The 26,539-nt window shown below is 36.4% G+C and overlaps 1 protein-coding gene across 4 annotated transcripts in view; it reads left to right on the top strand.

Annotated features, from left to right (window-relative positions):
* The window catches only part of ME1 (malic enzyme 1), a 156,500-nt gene that overhangs the window by 57,170 nt on the left and 72,791 nt on the right, over nt 1–26,539 (top strand). For all 4 annotated transcript variants that reach the window (XM_042881691.1, XM_042881674.1, XM_042881666.1 and 1 more), the window contains 2 exons: nt 10,009–10,084; nt 12,053–12,214. In XM_042881691.1, coding sequence (XP_042737625.1) covers nt 10,009–10,084; nt 12,053–12,214 — 238 coding nt within the window. The remainder of the gene's footprint in view (nt 1–10,008; nt 10,085–12,052; nt 12,215–26,539) is intronic.

The following is a 26,539-nucleotide window of genomic DNA, read 5'->3' as shown; positions in this document are numbered from 1 at the left end:
AGGTGATTGATAAGCATTCAGTATGTTCTTTTACACTGAGGTCTTTGAAGAGGAAGAGGAATCCCACCCTCTGGCAACGTGCAGAGAACTTTCTCCAAATTTCCACTAATCCCCATTACTGACTTTTTATGTTGCAAAATGAGGTGCCAGTAGTATTTCAGATGAGACAACGCCACTGACTTAGAAACATTACAGTGCTTTTATTAGCTCATTCTGTATATATTCCTGTCCATGTTCAGAAGGCTTTTCCTATGGGGGTGTGCTTTACACTGGAAATTCTCCAGCTCTTGTTTTCTGTACATTTGCTGCACGTCCTTCAGCACCACCCAAACCCCCTGTTAACCTACTCAGCAGCTTCTCTGTTTGTTATGTTCTCATTACTCAGCAGTCCAGCATACTCCTGTTGTTGCATTTTGAATACAGTATTCTATAACTTTAAAAATAGTCTTGTATTTGGTGGTCAAAAACAGAAAGCAAAAGCCTCCAAATCTGCAGTAACTTGGATATACTAAAATCAGAGTGTTCTACCTCTGACTAGAAACCTTCTAAATAGATCTTAAAACAGATAATTTGAAGTGAAAAGGAGGCATAGCAATTGCCAGCCTTCAAGAGCATGATAATGAAATTATTGTGTATTTAATATGTCCTGTGTTTATATCATATTTATTATGATTATTTTTATCAGTTCTGGAGATTTTTCCACACAGTTTTTGAGACAGTCATATGCCTCTCCTGGTAAGGAACTTCTGGAACAGGCAAGGGATGAATATTTTGGGATATAAATAAATATTATGGGGTAGAATTAAATATATATTAAGTAGATGATATAAATATACATTTCTTGTTTTTTACTGGTAAAATTTAAACACTCGTTTCTTTTGTGACTGACTTTCAGAGAAGAACTTGTTTGTTGCAACTTTGTTAACATCAAATAACATGCTCTTAAAAATAGTCATGTATGCCACTCAGTATTTGTGTCTGAGATACAGCTGGACATACAGCTTTTTTCCCTATATAAAGCTTTCGTTGGACAGAGTCCTAAGATGTATGTCTGGCTCAAATATTCATGCATGTTAAAAATTTAATAGGAAATACTAGCAAAACTAGTGCTAGCCAGGTTGTTTGCATTTTACTATTTTAAAACGTTGTGGTTTTGATTGTGGAAAATATGGACATAAAATGATGGAAAATATTGTAGCAAATATCAATGCAGTAATTGAAAAAAAAAATGGCTAAAATCGAGATGTCAAAAGAAAACAGTAAAAAGTAGATATTTGAAGAATGTGCAACTGAATCATTTGTATGCTAAGGATCTACTACCACAGCATATTTTTGGAATTAGAACTAGATCAATTTTTATTTTGACTTATTCTTGCAACATATCATTGAATCTTCTAAAATATTTTAGCTTAACATCCATGTTTTAAAATTACTCAGATTTTAATTAATACTCTAAACTATGAGATTTCAGCAACTATACCCTTTCTAAAGACTTGTATTTAAATAAAATTCAAACATTTGTTTAATTTGGAAAGTAGTCAGCCACAGCCCTGATTTTTAGAATGTTATTATGGGTATGCATAGTCAATCAGTAGTCTAAATACAACATTGTTAAAGCTACTTCGGTTTTTAAATTTGTAAGAATTTTTAAGTGATGTTATCTAGTGTTAGTGTTGCCAGCAGGAGCAGGGAAGAGTTTGTCCCTCCATATTCATCTCTGGTGAGGCTGCACCTCAAGTGCTGCATTCTGTTTTGGGGGCCTCACTAAAAGAAAGAATTTGAGGCCCTGGAGCATATCCAGAGAAGGGAAACAAAGCTGGTTAGGGGTCCAGAGCACAAGTCTGATGGGGAATATCTGAGGGAGCTGGGATTGTTGTGCCTAGAGAAGAAGAGGCTCAGGGGATCCTTTATTGCTCTCTACAAACTGCCTGAAAGAAAATTGTGGCAAGGTGGGGGTTGGCCTCATCTCACATGTAACTAGTGATATAACTAGAGGGAATGGCTTCAACTTGTGCCAGGAGAGATTCAGATTGGATATTCGGAAAAATTTGTTCTCTGAAAAAGTTATCAGGCTGCTGGGATGGGCTGTTCAGGGAGCTGGTTGAGTTATTTTCCCTGGAGATGCCCAATAAACATTTAGATGTTGTACTAATAGGCGTAGTTTGGTGGAGGAATATTGGTGGTAGATGGATGGTTGGACTGGATGATCTTGGCAATCTTTTTCAACCTTGGTGATTCTATGATTCTGTGATCTAGTTATTGAGTGATCCCAAACACTAAAATAACAACGAAAGGGAAATGACCCAAACAGACTTGCTTCTTACAGTGAGAATAAATTAAAACCAAAATAGTCTCAACGTCACTAAGCAGTGATTTATTCATTCTGCTTATCAAGTTATAATCTTACATTTTCATGTGGGAAAAATTGCTGAAAAGTCAGTTCTGTGGTAGGATGAACTGTCAACAGAGAAACTGAGTTACGGTAAAGCATTGCCTCAGTGCCCTTAAAATTTCCTTCTTGGAAGGCTTCTTGTGTTTCCCAGAAGCCACCAAAGCCTGGCTTCTTGGTCATGATGGTGGAACAATGGATCCACTTTCATGCAGAAGTGGAATAGAATAATGTGCCAGGATTTCTAACTATGAGTTAGCCTGTGCATAAACCAGCTGTTTTACAGTTGACAGTAAAAATCTAGACTGCTAACTGAAAATATTTGCTAGTAAGGAATTTATGGAGTAGATGAAACATGGAGTAAAGGCTGCTAAAGCATTGTCTTTGTATAAACTGTATTTCAGAAACAAGAAGGTCTCCATACAGTTTTTGTAGTTAAGACTTTATTTTCTCGCATGTAAAAATCTGAAAATTTATGAGTGGGTGAACAGCTGGGTGAAAGTATAAGCAAGGAGCACCCTCACATCACTCAACATGGACGTGAATACACTTCATGCTTGCAGTCTCTGTGAGTGGCAAGTTGACTGAAATAACATCCAGTGGGAACTCTTTTCTCTCTGCTTGAAACCCAATACTTCAGAGGTTTCCAGGCCACTCAGCACTTGGTCCAGTCCAGGAAATCTGGACCTGAGGTCTTTTATGAGGATACAATTGGAAGTCAAGGCTAGATAGGGACAGAAAAGGAGATGAACATTAAATTACTTTGCTAGGACATTTGCACTGATTCTACAAGCTGAGCTGCGTGTCAGGCAGCTTTTTTTTTTTTTTTTGGTTTTGGTAAATTCATTCGTTGAAAATAATTTATTTCAGAAAAGTTTGGTTATTGAATATCAACTAAGGAATGCTTTGTTTCTTTGTTCTACCTATATTCAATAGCTGGTCAAGTTGAGAAGTTTTTAAGGATGGAAATGTTTACTTTGTAAGGATTTAAAAATTACTTCGGTAGCTACACTACCTTGTTTCGGAAAAAAATGAACATGTTTACACGTGGTGCCCTTTGAATGAGGAAAGAGAAAGTGTTTTTTTACTTACTAATGTGTTCTTTTATTTGGTGTTCTCTCACTTAGAGTAATGCTTGTCATGTGAAAGGTTGTTTGGCTTTGTCCTAAGACTGAAAAACTTAAGCTTATCTTAAGATGTGCAAATAATAAACTGAAAGTTTTCTTTCCCAGCCTCTGTTGCCCACCTCTACGTGGTAAAATACAGGAGATCTACTTTCTAATGCTATTTTCTGTTAGAGTTTCCTCTGGTAACAAGACTAAGTTTATGTATAAGTTGCAGCAAAGCACAATGCAAAATGCTTTTAGTCTTAGGAGAAGCAAACTCTGCTAGAATAGATATTTTCATTTTACCACTAACACTTCCTGCTAAAAACTGCAGAAAAATCATGGCCTATAATCACATTTTTATCCCAGAGGAATTCAAGACAAAATAACTGCTCTAGCTGAGAGTGCTTGGACTGGAAGATTTCATGAAGTCCCACAGAATATTGGTGATCCTGCACCTCTGGCCCTACAGACGTGGGTCTCAGAAATGTCACTGAATGTGATATGCAGGTAGCTCAATCATGGATAAACCTGCCCTGTTCTATGCCTGGAAAACTCACTGACAACGTGACATTATCACAAATTTAACTTGTGCTCTTTTTACATTACCCTGCCTTTCTTTCTGAATTTTGCCTCTTAGCACTACAGTTCTCTGCATGAAGAGCTGTTGTATTGCTGGGACATGAACTTGTCCTTGGTCCCTTTTCAGCTGTGGAGGTCAGCTGCACAAAGGAAAGATAGTGTCTGTTTCCAGAAATGACTTCTTCATTAAAGTAGAAGTTGAGTAGGATGTGCCATAAAAAGAAGCCTTTTTAATAAGTCCTCACTTTTGTCCTTTTAATGGTTGTTGAGAGCAAATGATGTCAATTTAAAGGTCAATGAAAACTGGCTTAAAGGACCTTATTGTCTAAATCCTGGACTATTTCCATGTTCCAATGAGCAGAGACAGGACAAATTGTTGAAGAACGTATGTAAAAAGACAGTGATTTCACTTGTTTGAGTACTTCACAGTTTAATAACATTTTAAAAAATTTCTTTAAACATCAGCAGCATTGTAGGACTCCCAGTAGAGACATGATTGATGCTGTCATGATGGTTTTTTACACAGTATCAGCATAAAATAAAATGAATATAGTAGCTATTGAAGTGGAACAGCAGGATATTTTTGTCTTTAGACTTAATTTGTCTGGCTCTGGTGAAATGTTCTCTCAATCACAATCTTCAAATAGTTCTATTTGAGTCTATTAGAGTGTAATAATTAAGTTATTTATTGAGCAATTGTCAGTAGAATTTAAGTAGCTTCCAGAGCAAAATAGCTCTGGTTCTTAAATACTGTATATCTCAGATATCTTGTATATCTGTATGCATATCTTTTGCTTTTCAGACTAACACATCCCATTTATAGGCCATTATGCTGCTGTGGTTCAGCAAGAGTACATACAAACTGGTTGTCTAGATTCATGAGAGTTTTGAAATACAGTAAAGTAAAGAAATTTGTCCTTTAAGAAATGAAGAGAGATGATTTTGTCTGCTCTGTTGTTATATTAAAAGGATGCATCATTACAGTCTGAATAGTTAGGCCATGAAGTGCTATGCTGTTGATTCTGTGAGTAAAGAAGATGAGACAGTAATTTAAAAAGTTTTATCCAGATATGCAATAATGGCTATTTTATATAAATGAAAAAATATATATATGTAATTTGAAAGCCTGCTATTACAAAGTCTATGAAGTGCTGTTTTTATCATGAAGAATTCTTAATTTTCTTCCAAAATACCTTGAGCTATGCATCATGGTTTCCAAAATTAGAGAATTGTGTAGTGAAGAGACAAGATGTACTTGCTTTATATATCGCTTAAGAATCTTGGTTTGAAGATTTACTGTGTAAGACTTTCAACGTTTTATTCTGATTGCTTTATAATATAAATAGCTTTTGTGCCGAATGAGAGCAGTTGAATTAGTTCATCCTTTTGCTTCTTATTATACAAAGCTCTGACTTTTTTACATGTTTATGGAACCACTGACATTTTGAAAAATTTAAGAGGTATATTTCAAGTACAGTGGTTTGCTTTTACCAACCACATCATACACTTGAAGTAGCAGCGTGCTTGGGTAACAATAATCATGCTCTCTGAGAGCTGGAGTTGTCCAGACCTGCAGATAAGTGATAAGACAGCATCCTATGTTCCAGATGTTGAGATTTTCTATAATTTCTGTGTTTTGTTTGCCTTCAGATTGCATTGCTCTAGGCATCTTGCTGTTTTTATTTTTCTGTTTCTGTTTCTTTTCACCTTCTCTGGTGTCTTATGCTTGCAAAATATACCCCGCAAACTCCAGAGCATGTTTCAGATCTATGGTCAGCAGCTCCCCCAGGCCTTTTCTGATAGCTCACCTCTGAGCTATCATGTCTGCTATGTGGAAGTTATTTTTAACAGCAGAAACTGTTAAAGCAGCCCACTTACTATCAGTGATTGATAAATAGCTGTGATGAACTTGGGAACTGAAAAGAATGCTACACAGGCTGCAAGCAAAGATAAACAGTGGCAAGAAACAGCATTTTCAAAAGGAAGTCTTGAAATAAAACTAACTTCTGATTTTCTCCTGTAACTGAGGAGTTCAGACCCCTCAACGTAGTGACATACAGTGATTATATTTTTTTCTTTTTTGATTATCTCCCTACAATTCTGTGCCAAATTAGGCTTTTGAATCACTGTAAAATTTATAATAATGTTTCTGTTATTCTTTTAAATTCAGCTAATTTGAGTTGGCATATGTTATCTTCCATCTTCCAGAATACTTGAAACCAGCCTCTTTGAAAAATAGATATTTAGTAACAGTCATTCAGGAAACCAGATGCCAAGCATGAAAACACTTGTATTATTTACAAACATATGCTTTATTCATGTATTTCCCAGGACAACATCTTCTTTTCCACTGTCTTTCACTTACTGTTAGTATTTACCTTTTCAATGAACTATATATGTCCAAGTTTTCAGGAATGATAAAAGTTTGTACCATTCACTTACACCATTCACTTCACAGAACACTGTTCCCATTTTGCTGTTATTTTTAGATATAATCTCTGTTTTGTTTCCTACAAAATTTTGTGTTTAAATATGGTTTGCATACGCAGTGTCTAGAAAGTTTAAAGACTGGGTTTCTCTTTACTGATGAATTCAGAATGAAGCTTAGAATCAGATGAAACTTCAGTGGCAACTATTTTCCTTACTGAAATAAATACTTTTGCACTAAAGTAATGAAATTCACTCCTGTACAAAGGGAAATGTTAAAGCAAAAAATAATAGAAAATCTATAAACAGCTTCCTTTTTAAAATCAGACCATCGATAGTATCTATTGGGCCTCAGAAATCTTGGGAGGAGCATCACTAAGAAAAAGAACTTAATGGGTTAAGATGTAATTAAAAGCTTCAGTACTCTTTGTACATGGCAGGAGACCATGCTGAACAGTTATGCTGTTATCTCTTGGTGAATAAAGAGCAAACCATTCTATTCTTGGGATTTAGGTACTTTAGCTTCTAGTACAATATTTATAATTGTACCACTTTGTATAATTTTAGCACAAATAGAAGGGAATTTCAACAGAGGAACTAGATTGGCTTATTTTGCAAAGTGCAGGAGTTTGAGAAAGTGAAGACTCAGAAACTGAAGCTGCTCCCTGTGAACTTTTATTATTATTATTTTTAAGCTTGTTGATTTAGATGGCATGGAGAAGTGAAATCACTTCTATTATAATTTTTATACAGTCCATAATTCAAATAAAGTTTTGAATGTGGAGGGCTGTGAGAAAAGTTTGAACTTCTCCATTCAAAAATGTTTGGCATGTTTGGCATTTTCTATGTTAGAATACCTCCTGTTTTAATAAGAAGAGGAAAGAAAGGATTATTCTGTTACTCCAAAATATTTTTGAACTTCAATAGAAAATAGACAAATATGTTAATGGTGAAACATTATTTCCTTGAAGCATGACAAAAAAATGCACTATTTAATTGTTTACTTTGTGCTAATAGATTAGAGTTCTAGTAAAACAAAGCCAAATTATGTAATTCAGAACGACCTTCATACTTTGGTAAAATCTACAGTATGGTGAAGTCAGTGAACCCTCAAAAATCCATCCTTTTTTTCAGTGGATCCTGATGTCCTGGCATGGTTCCACTCATCAGTCTTTAGGGTCTTACTGATGCTGTGACAAGAGAAAAGAAGGCATAGGAACTTCTTTGCATAATTTTTGCTGAACTGTAGCTTCATATACTTTCATTCTATTCAAAATGATAGGACAAGGGGGAATGGCTTTAAACTAAAAGAGGGCAGATTTGGATTAGGTTTTAGGAAGAAATTTTTTAGTCAGAGGACAGTGAGGCCAAGGCCCAGGCTGCCCAAAGAGGCTGTAGATGCCCATCTCTGGAGGCATTCAAGAACAGGTTGGGTGGGATCCTGGGCAACATGATCTGGTGGATGGCAGGGAGGTTGGAGCTAGATGGTTTTTAAGGTCCCCTCCAGCCTAAGCCATTCTATGTTTCTATGCAAGGACAGGAGTAAAAGTTATACTTTTGGCTAGACTGGTTTGAATCACTGCTGAAGTCTAACTGGAGCCAAAACAAGTAAAGGTGAGCGTTAGTGCCTATGCACTCAAAGACATGTTCCATGTAGATTTACACTGTGCCAGGTAGCTGCTCCAGCCTGAAGGACTGAGTCAAACCCATGGACACAACATGGGCTGCCTGTTGTTTGATTCTGGGCAGTGAGCATTGCTGACATCACTTATGGTTATGAATGTTATACACAGATGGAAAATTCTGTCTTATTTCTGAAAGTTTTTTTTATAAATTACTCCCATTTAAGCTGTGTAGCTTCCAGCCTGCAATGTTCTGTGGCTTGAGATTGCTGCCATGCTGCTGCTTTCTTGATTGTTCTCATGGTTATGCGTTGACAGCCAAAATATAACCATCATGTCTACTGGGTAGCCAAATACCTGGCTGTCTAAATAGTCAGTGTCACCCTATTAGCCCACTATTACAAACCTCGTTCAGCTATTGCTGTTTCTGGCCATTGTTTAGTTTCCCAGACATGAAAAAAAATGTATAGCCTGTTTTTCTGTGGTTGCATGCGTGTAGCATTGCCAGCCTTAATGGAGAAAAGTGCTTTAAATTAAAACTTGGAAGATGAGGACAACAGATCCAGATAAAGAGATTCCTTTCTCTTTTCATATTCTTATGGAATAAGGAAACTGTGCCCTTAAAATTAACAGCATCTTCTCAGTCAGGACAATACGTTCAGAAATGTGTTAATAACATATAGAAAGAGTGGAGGGAAAGGTGGAGGGAGGGGAATAAAATGCTTTCAACACGACTTTGTTTACACTTTAACCCCTATTTTTCATTGTTGTTTGAAAGTGATCCTCCTTGGACAGATTTCTGAAACAGGCTCTGAATACTTATTCAAATGTCCTTACAAATGTTTGGACAAAGTTCCTTCTGGAGCTGCCATCCTGCATTTATTTTCCTCTGCTGTGGAATTCACTCCATGGAGACCTTTCTCCCTGCTTTGCAAGAAAGAGGTCATTTAACCACAACTAGGCTGCTCTGGCGCTTTAGAAAATCACTACAAAATCTTACTTCATTTAACACCAATGTATTAGGTCTGTGTAAATTGGAGAGCGGGGGAAAAGGAGAAGGGTAATATCTTTGGGTAGCTTTCTTTCTACACTTTTCATTCTGTTTAGCACTCTCATCTCTTCAGACTGGCCATCTCTGAAGCTAGCAATTTTGACAAACTGTTTTATGCTTTATGTAAGCCATTTACACAGCAGTTTATAAAACAGCTTATTTTACAGTGCATCAGAAAGGAAGCATCGGCACTTATTTTGCCTTGCTTCCTTACAGCATTTTGGGAAGGATTGTCTTTTTCAGTTAAAAAGCACTCTTCAAAGTAAAAATTCAGTATGCTTAGCCCTATAGGGCAGACTAGATACGCTTTCAAATTAGAGGTTTTCATTAGACAATTTACCACTTTAGTCTAATTAAATAACATTTTCTAAATATATAACCGAACACTCTTGAATTAATGATGATGACTTATTTCAGTTTTCATTCATAGATTAAAACTTCGGTGAATTTTTGCCTAAAAATTTTGGGACTGCATTAGTGATCACTGTTATAAAATGAATATGTTTTTTCAAGTCAGTAGATTAATGAATGCATTTGAACACGTCAAATACCTGGAGAGTTTTAAAATCCAGCTTAATAATTTGCAGAATTAAATCCTGCAGATTTTTATTGCACAATGAATCTTTGAGCAGTTATGTTTTCACTGTTACTTTTTCTCTGACTTCTAATAAATGCAGATATTTAATTCTCTTCTTCCAAAGAAACTAAGCATTTATTGAACAGAATTTATGTATGTCGAAAACATATGCATGGAGTTAATTTATGATTTAAATAATTTAGAAGGGAACAATTATTAGCTTGTGTATATGAGAAGTATTCATTTATTTGCAGAGGTCTTTTTATTACTATCCATGACCGGGGGCACATTGCTGCAATGCTGAAGTCCTGGCCAGAGAGTGTCATCAAGGTAAGTTTGGTTTTGTTTGCTTGACAAAGCTGATACTGTCAGAGAACATTTACTGCACTGTTTAATTTCTTTCAGAGTGCTATTTATATTTTAGCCAATTCTTTATAATTGAGATTTAGAAGCAGTACATGTGGTGCACAACTGTTTTTAAAAAATGTATTAGTAATTGAATGTATGGAATTTTGAAATATATGTAGTCTTTGTATCATAAACATCCCAGCAAATTAGAAAAGAAAAAACATGTTGTATTTATGAGAGAAGTGGTGGCTGGCAACAGGAACTGTAAAATTTTTAACACCTACTTCTAGGCTTCAGGGTCAATTGCTAGATTTGATCATATTTAATCTGTATTGCATTCTGAATCTGTTTCACAATGTTTCCGAGGAGACCTTTGCATGGATTTGGCAATCTGATGCTAAGGAATGTAGGTGTTTCATTTGCTCTCTGAGAATTTTCCACGTCTTTACTACAGTAGTTGCACTTCACTGTTCTTGCTACAAGAACATTTTTATGGTGCTATCTACTTCATCGTGATTGAAATGTTAACACAAGAATTTGACAGTTGTACTGTAGCTACAGCAGTGGCTTTTTATTTATTTTTACATTTTTACTTTATATGAAGCTGTTTAATATTTTGTCTCTATATTTGTACTCATGAATACATGGAGTGTATTTCTGTAATCTAATATGAAAAATCTTCCTTATTAGTGCATATAACTTTGTGGGTTTTACTGAGTTTCTCTATTTCTATCAGTGGAAACACAATCTCATATGTATAAATATGATAGAGCGTGTTATTTGCTCAAGAGAAAAGCAAATACACATTCAAAGGATAAGAACTAGGTGACTGTAGACAGCCCTGTGAAAAGCCAGCAGGAGTGGCAGGCTCTAGTTCTCCTGGAAACAGTGATGACAAAACCCAGGTGTCTGGGGATCTTCTTTTTGTGGATAACTTCACTTCCTACTCTGTTTTGATGTTGTTGACAGAAAAATGTAATAGGGAACAATGCCAGTTTCCTTGTAATGTAATATAAAATACATTTCTAGGGTATTCTGAAAAGTTTTACATGCAAGACCCATTTATGATGAAGTAAAAATCTAAAATAGTGCAACACAGCACAGTGATATACAATAAACCATTTCACAAATACAAATAAGCAGAGGAAAAGAATCTGGGGGTGTTAGCTGGCAGCTGGCTGAATACAAGCCATTAGGGTGCCTAGATGGCTAAGAAGGCCAGTTGCATCCTGGCTGTATCAGAAATAGTATTAGCAGCAGAAGCAGGGAGGCGATCATCTGTACTTGGAACTGATGAGGCCGCACCTTGAGTACTGTGATCAGTTTGGGGCTCCTCACTACAGGAGGGTGTCCAAAGAGGGGCAACAAAGCTGTGAGGGGTCTGGAGCACAAATCTCAACAGGGAGTATCTGAGGGAACTGGAATTGTTGAGTCTGGAGAAGAGAAGGCTCAGGGGAGACCTTATCACTCTCTACAGCTACCTGAAAGGAGGTCATAGCAAGGTGAGGATCTGCCTTTTCTCCCAGGTAACTAGTGATAGGAGGAGAGGTAATGGCCTTAATGGCCTTAAGTTTGAGATTCAGATTGGATATTAGGAAAAATTTATTCTCCAAAGGAGTGGTGAGGCAGGGCACAGGCTGCCCAGGGAGGTGGTTGAATCACCATCCCTGGAGGTGTTCGAGAAATGTGTAGATGTGGCACTGAGGGGCAGGGTGGTGATGGGTTGACAGTTGGACTTGGTGATCTCAGTGATCTTTTCTAACCTTAACGATCCCATGCACCTATGATTTCATGACTTTTGTTTTGTTGTTGTTTTATTTGTATCCATTGTACCTGTTTTTAAATGAAAATTTGAAGAACACCAATATGATTACAAAATAATTTGTACATACAAAAATGTATGTACAAATACTTTTTAAATTTTTAAAGTGCTTTTCTTTCTTCCTCCAGGCTATTGTAGTGACAGATGGAGAACGTATTCTTGGTCTTGGAGACCTTGGCTGTTATGGAATGGGCATCCCAGTTGGTAAACTGGCACTTTATACAGCATGTGGAGGAGTGAAACCTTTTGAGTGCCTACCTGTGATGTTGGATGTGGGAACAGATAATGAGGTAAGTACTTTTCTGAGGTGTAGTGTTACCAGTTTTAAGGGAACTGTATAAAACTTGAACCATAAAAAGTTGTCTTTCTCTATTATGATATGGTTTGCAATTAAGTGGAAACTAAAAAGACATATGGAAAAAGTATCATCCTAATGCACAGTATATATTGTTTGATAAGGCTTGAGTATGTAAGGAAGATATTGTCTGTAAAAATGTACTGTGCACTCTGTGTCAGAAAGTTGTACAGCAAATTACATCTCAAGAAGGCGGGGATATTAGAGTTAAAACTAGGATAAAAAGCAGCATTCTTGCTCTACTTTTGCTGCAGAATTCCTCTGTAATGATTTCAAATGTGAGTTCATTCTGGCAGAACAGCTTGAAGCTACAGCCTTATATGTGTTCTGAGTGCACTTCTGTGTACTTCAGTTGTACATTAACTTCAGCTATAGAAATCTCTGTAATGCTATGAGTTTTCCCAAAATGGTGTCCTAATGCTTCAAAAACCTTGCCTACCTTGACTTGGCTTCCCATTTGTAATGAAGTAGAGAGATTTAAAAGCAGCTAGTTATAGAAAATTGGTTTTGCTATTTCCAGAGCGCCTGGGATTACTAATTACTTGGCCTCTCTTGTTCCCGTTTTTTAGCTGAAAGAATATTTGAATTTGGTATCTCTTAATGATATCAAATATCATCAGCAATATCGTTATCGTTATTTATCGTTAGAAGAAGTTACACTATGACTGATGCAAGCATTAAACTTTGTGACTGATAAAAGTATCAGAGATTTATGTGTATTGAAGATAAATAAAACATTCTTGTACCTGTGAATTTAGCATAGATTTCTAGATTGCTAGGCTGGGTGTGCGCAACTTCAGCTTCACCTCTGCCCCTGCCACGCCGGGATAGTTTAGAAAGTGTACATCATGAAAGCATTACTAAAATTAGGAATAGTCTGCTATTCTCTTTCTCTGTTTCCCCAAAATCTTCTCCTAAAAGTGAGCAGGTTAACTTGTAAAGTGCATCTGATCCCCGCAGGGAACAGCCATATCAAGTCACATAAAAATCTTATTAGCTACAAAATATTTTTTTCCTGGTTTTAGTAGGTGGGACAGTCATTTAATCTATGATTAAGTGTTTCTAAGCAGCAAATGTCATCTGCTGCTTCTGATACTGCAATAGTCTTCCCATTTTTCTTTTATGCCAAACTTCATTACTTCACTTTTAAATTTTCATGGGATGTTATTGTCTTGACATGTATTAAACACATGTAGGTCATGCCAAAAGTATTGCCTCCTATTTATTTCCGAGGGCACTACAACAGATACAAAGAGCACAGGAGCACTATTTGTTAGAGCAAAGTATCAGCTACAAAACACCATTTTCAACACAGTCACCGACATTAGCTATGCATTTTCACCGGCGATGAATATGAGCCTGCATACTGTGCTCATAAAAATCTGCCCAATTGGAAGGGACCACTGTCACTTTGACTGCTGCAGAAACATGTCATCGACTGTCTAACTGTGCTCACATCCACTGTTTGGTCTCCATAAATGGTTAGCAAGTGTTGACAAATAGCAGTGGGTGCCATTTTCTTTTCATATGGAGGAATTCAGTGACACACCTTTGCTTCATGTGCAATGTCAGACATCGTTTTCCAGACTGCCCCTCTGCTGCCACTTGTCACACAGCAAGAACATGTAGTGAAATCTTGACGGGAAGGTTCAACCTCTACTGCCATACCACCAACATCCACTTCTGATATTGTGGACCAAAATTAAAAAAGCAGGAGATGTTACTTTCAGAGCAACCTCACTACAAGTGTGTGTGTGTGCATATGTAACTCTACAAGTACCAAAAAAAAGTGTACATGTACTAGTAGTTCAACTTTTATAATGCTCTTCTCGTGGCTAAACAATGAGGTCAAGGTTTCTAAAAGGGTGGTCAACCTAAGTGTTACAAGATGCAAAGAAAATCCATGAGCTGGTGTGTATTGATGTTCTGGCACCTCCTATTAGGAGGACTGCCCAGTCATCTCAAAGCCTCAATTCAATTTACTGCTGAAAGAGGCCTTAAACTAATCTTCAGTGAATGGATGGCTGAATAAAGAGGTTTTGTATTTGATTGTTGTTTTTTTCCTCACAGTTGTAGTGGGTTCAAGAAATAATATTAGCCTACAATTCAGCACTGTTCATGCTCATCTGAGTTTTTGCAATGGAGAGGAGAAGTCAACAGGGTGTGAGAAATTAAGTTTCTGAGTCATGGTTGGGTTACCAACTAAAGGCTCTTCTGAGGTTGTGCTAGACTGCACTTCAAAGAGTAGATGGATGGTTGTTTTTTTTCCCATTGGGACTGCTCAGAGTATTAAGCATTTACCTTTGAGCTGTAACTGGGAATGAGATCCCAGAATTTGCCACTTAACTGAAGAGACTGCATGGGTCTGATTCTATTCATTGTACATTTGGAGCTTGCATCTTGTCTTTTGATACTTCAGTCATGTCAGGAGTCCAGGGACACCAGCTCCCTTAGTTTCTTCCCTCTCACCCCCCTTCTCATAGCTCCTGTTCTCTCCTTAATGCTGGTGTTTGTCTGGCAAGGTGTTGAGCCACTTCAGGGCTATGCTAATTGTATTTGTCAAGCTGCTATGGAATGGCACTTATGTTACTTACCTTAAAATCTAAACCTCTCTGACAAATAGCAGTGTTTTTATGCTGTATTTTCTTACTCAAGCCAGAATTTTCCATTATCAGATGCAATGGAAATCAGCCTAATAACTTGGGCATATATAAATAATAATTATGCTGAACATGTTTTTCAAAATGTGCAGATGTTTTCCATTTAGATTAGTTTCTTCTCCCTTTCTGTGGGGGCCTCAGTGCTTTAAAATGTTTAAAAATATGTATCTTTGGCAACTTTAAACCTGTTGTGCAGAACCTGCAAAATCTCCAGAAAGATTAAATCTTACTTTAAAGCAGATTGCAAGAAAAACTTACAAATTTTCATCCTGTATTGTTTTGCTTTGTTTTTTTACATACAGGACACAAAATAGTACATAGGAACTCGGTCCATTCTAATGATTATTGAATGTTTTATTACTGCTAGTTTTAGCAGAGGCATTTTTAGCTTCGGTGTTATCCTGCTACTCGTAAAATGAGGGAATGAAAAGAAAATGCAGCATTTTTATACAGTTGTTCAGTTAGTAAGACAAATGGAAAATTCTTCCTTACAAGTAAAAAATTATCTAGTTGAAAGACTTGCATGACTGAAATAGTAAATTTCTCTGTGTAATCAACACAGGACTGAGAGTCTAAGAGGAGTGGTGTTGACTACTGCCAAAACTAGTATGCATAGTTTTAAGTCATTGACAAATTGGAGGCAAGCAATCACTCTTAGAACATTTGAATACAAATATTTTAATTCATTATATACTGTTAATTATTTACCATGAAAATTTCAGTGCAAGTTGTGTCTTCAATCCACGTTAAGCATACTTGTATATCAGTCACTGTACTGATATCAGAGTGTTGTTAGGAATGCTGAGGTAGTGTGGTTTCTGGATTCTGGGCATTCGTCAAACATTAGAGAGGCATATATTAATTGCCTTCTAATGGTTAAAGGATCTGCTTGCAGAAGAATGATAAATAGGTGTCACAGTACAGCAACTACAACTTAGTGGAGACTTCCCTGAAATATTTTCTCTGCTGGAAGTGGGATGTTTTAAGGGTGAAGGAAATAATCAAGCAGAATCAATGCAAAACATTCAGACATTAAAATACAAATGATGTATATTTACTACTTAAAACTCTTAATAAACTCAAAAAATAAATAATAAACAGTAGGCATGTCTGTTGGTTAAAAAAAAACACGCTCACAAGATGGATTCTGTACTGGGAATGGCCAGTTGTGGAAGCTGTGGAAGGGTTCATTGTATGTTAGCATTTAAACATAAGCCATTTACCATATCTTTCAATTTAGTAAGAAAACATTCAATTTTTTAAAAATTGTACTTTCCCATAGAACAGAGAGGTCAAGACATGTGGTGTTGAAACCTCTTGTGTCCTGGAGCCACCTCAGGATTGCTCAGCAGTCTCAGTAGTGTCAGGCTGACAGTTGGATTTGATGACCTTGAAGGCCTTTTCAAACCTGGATGATTCTGGCTGCATCCAGGATGGTTTTAAAGAAGCTGGACAAAGAAACTTTGTTTTGCTCTGGATAGGCATGGTTAGATAGAAGACTGGTCGGATATATATATGCCATTATTGGCATCTAACTTCATACAGATGAGCCATGATTGTCAGTATGCTTTTTGCAAATGTGTATCTGATGCTGTTCCTTTATTCATACAACTGACAAACACAGTCATGTAAGTACTGAACAGTGCACAAAAGAGAGAAATGTACAAGGCAGTTGCTAGAGCAGCTCCTGCTCCTTCATCTGCCACACCACAGGGAGTATAAGAAAATGGGTTGTTATTTGAAGCTATTTCTCTCATGCATACATTGGAATATTTTTTCCTTAACTTACTGCAAGTATTTAAATGCAGGAATGTGACAGCTCTCACGGTTGCCCTAAATAGGTCAATAAGCATTACTGGGCTGGTAGTTCAGATATTTCTGGAGGAATGACAGGCATCCATGGCGGAAGACTGAATCCAGAAAAGCTAAGGTGCAAATTCAAGCTCAGTTCTTCAACTTGGTGTTGTAGTTAGCTTTCTGAATTTCCCCAAATTACTTCCACATGTCATAAGAACTTGTACTAATCTTCATCTTTTACATTCTTCCAAAATATCATGCTATGAATGTGAATAAGGAAGCTGCTGATAAAACATAGAGACAAACCTGCTTCTATTATTTCTATTCCAGTCAAAATAGAAACTTGGATAGAAGGAAGCTCACTGCAGCAGAAAAGTGCAGTTTCTAATTGTCAGGTTCGGCCTGCTTCCTGTGACAAGTGGGTGAAGGGATCCATAGATCCATGCCCTGGGAAAGGGGGTTGGAAGAAGGGAAATTGCAGGGAGATGGGCCTAGACAAGAAAAAACTGTGATATGTTATGGTGTGGAATAATGATGAAAAACCATAAAACCATGGCATTAATCAAACTAAAGACGCAAACTTATAAAAAAATTCATGCACATTGCCTACAGCTGTAGGGATTTCTGAATAAAACATAGTCACAATTATCATTCACATGTAGATGATTTGCACTTCTACACTGAAGTTTATGTAGTTAATGCATTATAAAATTGTTACGATCTCTGAATTTAAAGAGGTCATATTCCTTTTGCCTTGCTCTTGGTTTTGACCCTTAGAACTAGAGCCAGCTCCTCAGTGATAGTGTACTGAATAATAATGACTAAATGAAATAAATGAATAAATTATAATGGAACTTTCTGAATTCCACAAAAAAAAATCTTTATATAGACAGGAGCAAGGAGTTATCTTTGTAGCTGGGGATCTACTTTCTGGGTTATGTTCTGCAGGTGTGTTCACTAACAGTTTTGAGCATTTCTGATATGCACACGATCTGTGTAGGGTGCAGACAGTGGATTTCTAGATATACAGCTTTTCATGTAGCTATGTTAAATGTGATTGATCAGTTTAACCCATCTTACTGAGATAGATGGTCTCTTTTCCATGTTCCATGTTCCACAGAGCAGTGAGTCCAGAGCAGGTACTCAAAGGTTATGCTGTGGCCTAATCATGCTGATCTCCAGACATTACAATGTCTAAAACTATTGATGGAGTAAATCTTCAGGCAGTATATTTCCTGTTCCTGCCATTCTGACTGGAGATGGTTGCAGTTACCTTTTCAGGAGTTTAGACCTTATCAGGAATTTTTCTTGCTCTTTGCAGTCTCTTTCACAAATTTGGTGCTATTTTACAAGTAGATTTTTTCCCCTTAAATCTTGCTACAAGATCCTTTCACTTGCCAGCACTTCAATAAACATGAAAATTCATGAATGTTCCTTCTTTACTCCTACTTCTCCCTTCCAGTTGGCAAGAAAATACGGCAGTAGGGTATTACTTTTCATACGGACCGTCCTGAATCATTTTTTGTTTTCACTGCTCAAAAATACTGAGAAGTCAAGTCAGTTCTGAATTACAATTCTGTCCAGCCCATGGTGCTGAAGAAGAAAACCCCAAACCAAGATTTTTTAATTTTCAGGAATTAGTAGCCTTCTTTTAAATTTATTCAGTTATTTGGAGTGGACTGAGTCTGCGTTAGAGAAGGGTGTGGACAAGTGCAATCTATTTTTCTTGTTTCTTCTAAAATTAGGGGGCTTTGGTACAGTAGAAAAGATACAGAGTATAACTAATGACCTTCTGAAGACTGAAAGGAAGGAGTGAAAAAAGAACGAGTAAGACGATATCGAGTCTAGATTTTACAGTCTATAGTATGGAGAAAATGGAAAGTCTGAATCTGAGTATGTCTGGCATTTCCCAAAAATGCAGAAAGGGATATATCTAAAATTGTCCTTCAAGCCATGATTTTAATGAGAATGGATAAAGTTTTTTGCACTGATACAATTATGAAGCTAGAATGGAACAGGATAATAATATATGGAGTGTGTTTGCTTCAGTGCAGAATAATTGTCTCTATGCCATTCCCCTTAAAATTTCACTTCTAAAACAAATATGGCATCGGCCATCTCTCCTAAATATGCTTCATTAAAAAAAAAAAAAAAGAAAAGGAAGCAATCAGAAATACCTGAAACTGAGCTAACATCCATATTGTACTTGCAAACATAAAGGAGTTGGGAAAAGGGTGTAATTTATGACAGCTGCCATTTGCCCCTCATTGCAGAGGCCTTTCTACAATTTTCTGGAGCTGCTCACACAAATCTGACAGCTGATCATTTTTGGCACTTTTTGGAGAGCTTTCCTTCTCTTGATTTTAAGGGGTCTTTTACTGAACAGTTCTTGCAATGCGTTTAGAAACATTCACAACTTGAAAATATCAAAAGTTCTTTTGCCTCTAACTCAGAAGTTTTGAGAATTTCTAAGTGTAATAATAAGTCCAGATTTGCCATTTGAATGTTTCTGCCATATGCTGCTAATTTGTTGTTGAGACATGCAGACCTTGGTCTTTTGACTATGCATTATTTTGCTCCTTCTGTCTCAAAGTATTGTTTTACATTAGCCTGTTCTCTCAGTTTATAGCTCCCTATTTCCCAGATTTTGAGACTTGTGATAAAGTGAAGTTGGATTGTCAGAAAAGCACATAGAAAACAATAAAACAGAAGAGGAAATGAAATCAAAGCTTTAGGCAGTAGACAAGAAATGATATTAAATAAGCCTACTTTAATCAAAACTTGAAATAAATGGAAAAGTAAGGGTTTATGTAAGTGATTCTGTGATCCAATGGTGAATGGTATATCCAAATCAATCGCTTCACAAGGCAAGTCTACACCAGAGGAAATACTGAGCTAATTTATTAAATTTTATCAGAACTAGAGGAGAGTTTGTAGAGGTTTTTACTCAGTTGGAGGTACAGTATTCTGTAATTTGTTGTTGTTGTTCTTTTTCCTCCCAATTAGTATTATTTCTAAATGATTATGTGTTTCCTTGGTTGTATTAAACCTGATTCTTCAGTCTGTAGAAGGCTGTATGTAAATGGCTTATGCTTTCTAAGGGAGGCACTGTGTGCTGAGCATGAAAGCATTGCCTACCCCTTTTATGAAATAATTGTGCACAACAGGGAACAGCATTTGTTCATGATATTTAGAGCTGTTAACTCTTTTGACTCATTTGCAAATGTAGATCATATGCTATCTTTACCATGGCATTTCCAGAGGAATGTATTACATCACCGCCTGTGTTTTCGCTTAGAGGCTTTTCTTATATTTTGTTAGGCTCAGCTCAGTAGCTGTGGTTATCAGTAGATTTATCAATAAAATTCCAGTATAAGTGGGCTTTTCTTTTAAACATTTACTCAATTAAAATGTTTTTCAGACTCAGTTATATATTATCTACACTAACCACATTTTGACTGCTAGTATATTCACTTGTAATGAACTTCTTTCTTTAAAGAGTAGAAAGACATTCTGTGTTTACACTATTTCTGTTATAATGTATGTCTTCTTTTGTTCTAATACAGAAATGAAAAATACCTTCCTCTAAACTTTCTTTCAGAATATAAATACATAGAGCCCTTTGTCAAACCAATGAACTAATCATACAATTAAAAAAAAAAACAAACAAAAGTACAACAGTGTAAAATTTTAATTTTCTTCATCTGGTTTTGCTTTTGTCGTTGTACAAATTTACTGCAATCTATAATACTCACTGAATTGTTCTTGCACAGTTAAATTAAAAGAGAATTTCGAGTTAATTTTACCTTTCTAATATCTTTAATACTAATAATATAATGTTGTATAAAATATTATTATATATTTCAGAACTGGACTTCACTTTACTATCATTGTATTTTCCTCTACTTTAACTGTATTGTACTTAGATTTCCATAAAACACTGGAGATCAGTACTTGTAATCAATCTCCTTGGAACCATTCGCTATCTCACATTGCTTGAGTCCTAGACCAAAAATAAGGCCTTCCTAGTGTACCTACATAGATAGCAATCTTTTTGTCTATCCTCTATTATCTTTCCAATACTTGAGATTCAACAGAATAGACAAATATAACCTCATATTTGAACAATTAATCTTGAGAATGTGACCCAGCATTCCTGAACTCAGTAAGCTCCAAATGACTGGGTAAGATAAAAGTACCTTGAGAGTCATCTGAACCCAGGTTAATCATTTGAGGCTAATTTTATGAAGAGATGTAGACATTTCTTGTAGAGGATCTGCCTCAAATTGGTCTAATGAATTATATCTTGAAACTATCTGTTTTTGTCCAATGACTACTAAAAGAGCTTAGACTAGATTAGATCCAATATAGATTCTTAATTTAAATAAGATAAATTCATACTTGGTTTGCCCTTCACTTTCCTCTCTGCTACATGCATCATTCAAACTTCTAAAAAGATTAAACTTGTTTTTGAACACAGCAACTTTTTTTTCTTATAACACTTCGTATCATTGAGAAATGCCATTCTACTGCTTAATGTGTGAGAATACCTCAACAATGATCTCTCACTTTTGTTCATTTGTCATCCTCCAAACTTTGCCATTTTGGCTAGGAGAGTATGGCATTCTTTTCCCTAGACTGTTATTTTTATGAAATAGATTGTTTATGAATATTTCTTCTGTGAAATAATCTATTTCATTAGACCATGGAAAATCTGAGAGAGCCAGATGGGGTATCAGATTGTTGCATTTACCAAACAGTGTATCTGCAGTGATTTTATGGACCCAAGAAGAAGCAGAGGAGGAAACGGCTTTAGCAGAAAGAGCGTTAATGCAGGCACTAGATTTATGTCTCAGTTTCAGTTCATATTAAAGAGTATGAGCTATATACTGATATTACCAGCAGTTACATCAGTTCATTTCATTGCTTTTCACTCCGCATTTCAGTAAAAAGGGATTTATAAAAGAGAGTAGAAATGAATATCTGGAAATGCTTATTTTGGATAGTATGCATGAATATCCATAGACCAAACTGATGGCAGACCTTATTTCAAAATACAGCAAACATTTCCAATTCTTAACACTCAGAAAATGGCAAAAGATACTGTTTGTTTTAGTTGGCTTCTGTTCTTTCTGAAACTAGCTGTCTGCTTCTTCAGCACTTTGACAATCAGTGGAGAAGACAAGAGTGGGAATGAGCCATAAATATAGTTATTATAACAAACTGTGAGATAAGATGCATCATCTCTGTTACCACAGAAATAGACCTAGTTTCTGAGACAAAACATCATGGGCTGATGGTGAGGCTGATCCTAAAACCTTGGGCCTTGCTCTAAAAGGTCTACATTGCGCACAGAGCTACTTCTGCCTTATTTTTTCCTGCTGTTAGGAAATCAGGCATAATCAAAAGCTGAGATGTAAGCATCAAAAGAATACCATTAGACTTTGTTAGTAATTTCTAGTTTGTCAAAGGGTCATTGTTGGTGTTACCTTTTTATGTAGGAAGAGACTCAACCTATTTGGTTCCAATAAAGATCATGGCTGTGTCAGCACTGGAGACAGGGATGCCAGGGTCAAAGATGTTCTGTGAATGTCCATAAGGGATTAATTTATGGAAGTAAATGAAATAAATAGTTTATTTTAGTTTAACGAAGTTGAGAATAAGAGGACATAGCAAGTGACAAAGATTTATAGTTACATCTGAAAAAAAACAAAAATCATCACAAAATATCAGAACTGTTGATCAGAAACATGACATACTGATAAAATGAAATAAGATTTTCAGTTTTATAAATAGTGCATATGTTAAAATTATCTTCATTTTGCTTTGTAGTGAAATCAAGACACAATTTGTCTGTTATTAAATTGTGAGTTGAAAAAGAAAAAAAGAAAAATGTCTCTAATTTCTAGAAAAATTTTCACTGGGGCCAGAATTGGCTTTAGGTTTCTTTGGATGCATTATAGTCTCTTTAGATCATATTCTGTAACTGTTGTTTGATCATCTTCTGTAATTTATTATAAGCTCTCACAGCATAACATTCTTTCAGCATTTTAAGTTGGAGATTTGTATTTTCCTTTTTATGTTTAAGAGCAATAAGATAATAATGTTTGGTTGTGATTATCTATTTCTGTAGCTTGTTTCCCTTCTCAGCCAGGCATATTCTGAAACATGGAGGGTATTCTTAAATGTTTTGTGATGTGTGACAACACATATGAAGTTTGAGATTTTAGCTGTTTAAGTGCTGGAGCTCTTGAAGAAGGAATGATACTCACTAGTCATTTGGGGGCTATTTACGGTCAGTTGTACTGAGAGCTTAATTATTACTCTGAGCTTTTCCTGAGATTCAGTAAAATCTTTGTCATGGTTTTATGATTTTTGGTCATCAGTATTCCACACCATAACATCATGTAATGCATTGGGGGTGGGGTTTGATATCTGCCGAATGTTCGTCTGTCGGAGAAGAACTACATTTCCCCAGGAGACTTTGCGGTCAGCAAGGGGATATAACTCCAAGCAAGGTCACCTGATTCTTCTTCTTCGCCTGCTCTTCACTGTCTGCGCTTCGCTATCTGCGCTTCGCTGCCTGCGCTTCGCCATCTGCACTTCGCCGTCTGCACTTCAGTCTCTCAACTGGACTGCACTTCTCACCCCAGCATTGTGGTGAGGTCTATACAATTCAAACAGACTCTATCTCTCTCTCTCTCTCTCTCTCATTGTATTTTACTAATACTATATTTAGTAAAATCATTTGTTCCACCTCAGATCAGTGCTGTTGTTTTCAAGTATTTTGGGGTCCCCTGCTTCCCCTTTCCCAGAGGCGCGGATCCGCAGATCCCTCCGCCCTGCTGGTCACGGAACTGGGCCGGACCAGCCCATAAACCGTTGACAATCTTTTATAGAAAGTAGATGTCAGGGATTTAGGAAATTTCTTTTCATGTCTTCTGATAATTACATGTGTTAAATGTAAGACTTACTCCACTTCCTTGCTGTCTGATCATTGTCTCTATTTTAAAATATTAATTACTGTATGCAGTGTAATCTGCTGAAGTCCTAAACAATATCAGATTCTTCAGGACTATTGTTTTCTCAATAGGCAAATAAGATTAAGATTTTCACGAAGTGCCACTGGCATGCAGACAACCATTTGTTTTCAGTTTTACTATATACAAGAGTTATGCATCCTTAAATTGCATCTGATGAAACATTGCTCTGCAACCATGGTTCTGAGCGTCTTCCAAATTCCAACTCAAATTACAGGCGTTTGTGGAGTTAGCATCTTCCCTACCCCTTCAGCCATCTAGCAACTCTTAAGAGCTGCTCAAGCTTGGGTCTTCCTTCAGCTACTCTTGACTTTATCCTGCTGCATGAAAGATCATGTTTGCTTGTTTTTTCACCTATTTCATTTATAAAGCTCTTTGTCAAGCTGAGGAACTGAAAGGTGTTTTTAGATCATAACATAACCAAGAAAATGCATTGAAATATTACAAGCCTTCATTTCATGTCCTTATACTGTGGCACCCAAAACTGCTAATGTGAGTTACTGTGTTGGTCTTACAGACAAGGATGCTTGTCTCTTAACTTTTCATTTCAGTGGAAAGTCAAAGAACTTACATTAGAATGCTGCTAAATACATCATCATTTCAAAACAATCTACTTGTAACACAGTACTGATAGATTTTCAGAATACAAGCAGTTAGTTAACTGATTGAACTAGAGAACATATGAAAGTTAAAAATAAAATCATTAAGTTGTAATTATTTATATCCGTTCCTTTCTATGTAGTACTAATTTGTAGGGAGCATATTCTTCAGCTGAAATAGTTTTACCTCTGTGTTTACACTATTCTACGTATTCTAGCAACAAAATAAAAATTATAATGATGCGTCTATTGTAAACACCGGAGGAAAACCTGGCAAGAGTTGGATGCCAGGTTCCTTCTAAAGTCATTTTTGCTCTTCTAAAGTCACATGCTCTTCTATTTCTACACAAATATTTCAATTCTGCAGTCAGTAACTATTTCTGGAATGACTTTTTCATTCCCATTTTGAATTTTCCTACCTATTTCAAATGACTTCAGGAACATCTGACATACGAAGGGTAATTTTACTTCTCTGGAAGATAAATTCATAGGAAATACAAATGAAAGATACATTTGCCCCCTTAAATTTTTAAATTATGAAGATGCTTCAAAAACTTCACAGCTAAATTGAGTCATAACTGATTGCATCAATAATCCAGTTTGAAATGGGTAGTAACTCTGTAAAAGTTCAAGAGAAATATGTGTTCAAATTTATGCTGTTTAAAAAAAGGGCTAATTGAGCCAAAGATCTGCCTTGAAACACTGGGTCTTATCCTCTTTATGCCACTTTTAAATCTTTAATAAGCATTTTAAATCTATAGTCAGTACTAAAGCTCAGAGCTCTAAAACAAGCGTAGTTATGAGAAAGTTATATAAGTGTATTCACCTATTCACTTAGACTGCTTAAAACATGCCGAACTCAGTGTTTCTGGGGCACGTTTAAACATCCAGCCTGGGAAGTCTCACAAGCCCAGACAATTAATTCAGCGACAAACGCTGTTGAAAAGCTTGGCCAGCTATATACTGAGAGCCTGAAATTCCTTTACAGCTCAATGCCTTCTACTTCACAAATGTTACAGTTCAACAAGAAATAGCCCGAAGTTCCTTTATAGTCCTGTTTGGAACAATGTATGAAGAAACCCAGGGCAAAGACAAAGGAACTAAACATTCTACAAGTGAAAAGAACAGTAGTTATTTCTGAGCTGTGAGTGGCAATCCATTGTGGAGCTTCTCTGTTTCCAAAAGGCACTGAAGAATGAATAAGCTGCTTAAGCGCATTATCCTGTTATTCAGGTCAACACCATGCAAACTGGGTCCCTGCTTGGTTGTTTCTTTTTTTAGTGTTCACACATCTTGAGAGATTAACATTTACTATCGGCTATTTCATGGCTTTCAAAACAGATCACTGGAGAGAAAGTTCTATACCACAATCAAGTGTGTCAAGTTGACATGATGATTAGGTACTTTTCCTCAATGACTTGGGTTCCTTTTGTTCCCCAGCTTGTTGTCAAAGCTTAAACTTAGATTTGTTCTTTTGGAAATCTAATCTCCTGTGAAACGTAAGTCTGCTTTTCCTGGTTAGTGGGTTTGTTACACATATTAAATGACACTGGAAAAGTTGACACTAGTTTATTTTTAGGCACACTTAATTTTAAGGCTGAAAAAACTACTAAAAAGTTGAGGTTTAGCAACATGGCAGAATTCAAGCTTTAAGCAAAATAAGAGTTTACAAGGAGAAAGAGCTTAATTGAGGTTCTGGTACTCGGAGGATCATATAGATCTACTTAAAATTAGCTGAGTAAAATAACAAAAAGTCCTTTGACGAACCACCTGAGCATATTAAAACTAATGACTTTGTGGTTTTAAGAAAAAGGCAAGTCATTTATACCATCTTACTTGTGCACAATTATAGTAAAGAGATCAGCAAACCATCAAAGTTCAGGCAAGGCTTGAGCTGTGCACCTGGCTCTAATTTAGCTACAAAAGCCAAAGCAGTGAGAAACAGAAAATTGCACGCATATATACTTCATCAGTAGAGAAAAAAACATGCGGAAATGTCATCTATTCTCAAACTTGGCACCAGGAAATTTCTTTGGAACTTACATAATTTAGTGCACACTGGAGGTTCAGAACCCAGGGCTGCAAGATGCTGAGCCTCTCTAGTCACAAAGACATCAGCAAAGGGAGTCCAGACTTCTCAGTGCCACCTATAACATATTTGGTA

Source organism: Lagopus leucura, unplaced genomic scaffold (genome assembly GCF_019238085.1).
Source record: "Lagopus leucura isolate 7727_CA_CO unplaced genomic scaffold, USGS_WTPT01 Super-Scaffold_73, whole genome shotgun sequence".
Classification (NCBI taxonomy): Eukaryota; Metazoa; Chordata; class Aves; order Galliformes; family Phasianidae; genus Lagopus; species Lagopus leucura.
Note: the sequence above shows the minus strand (reverse complement) of the source record. Positions and strands in the feature narration are given on the sequence as shown.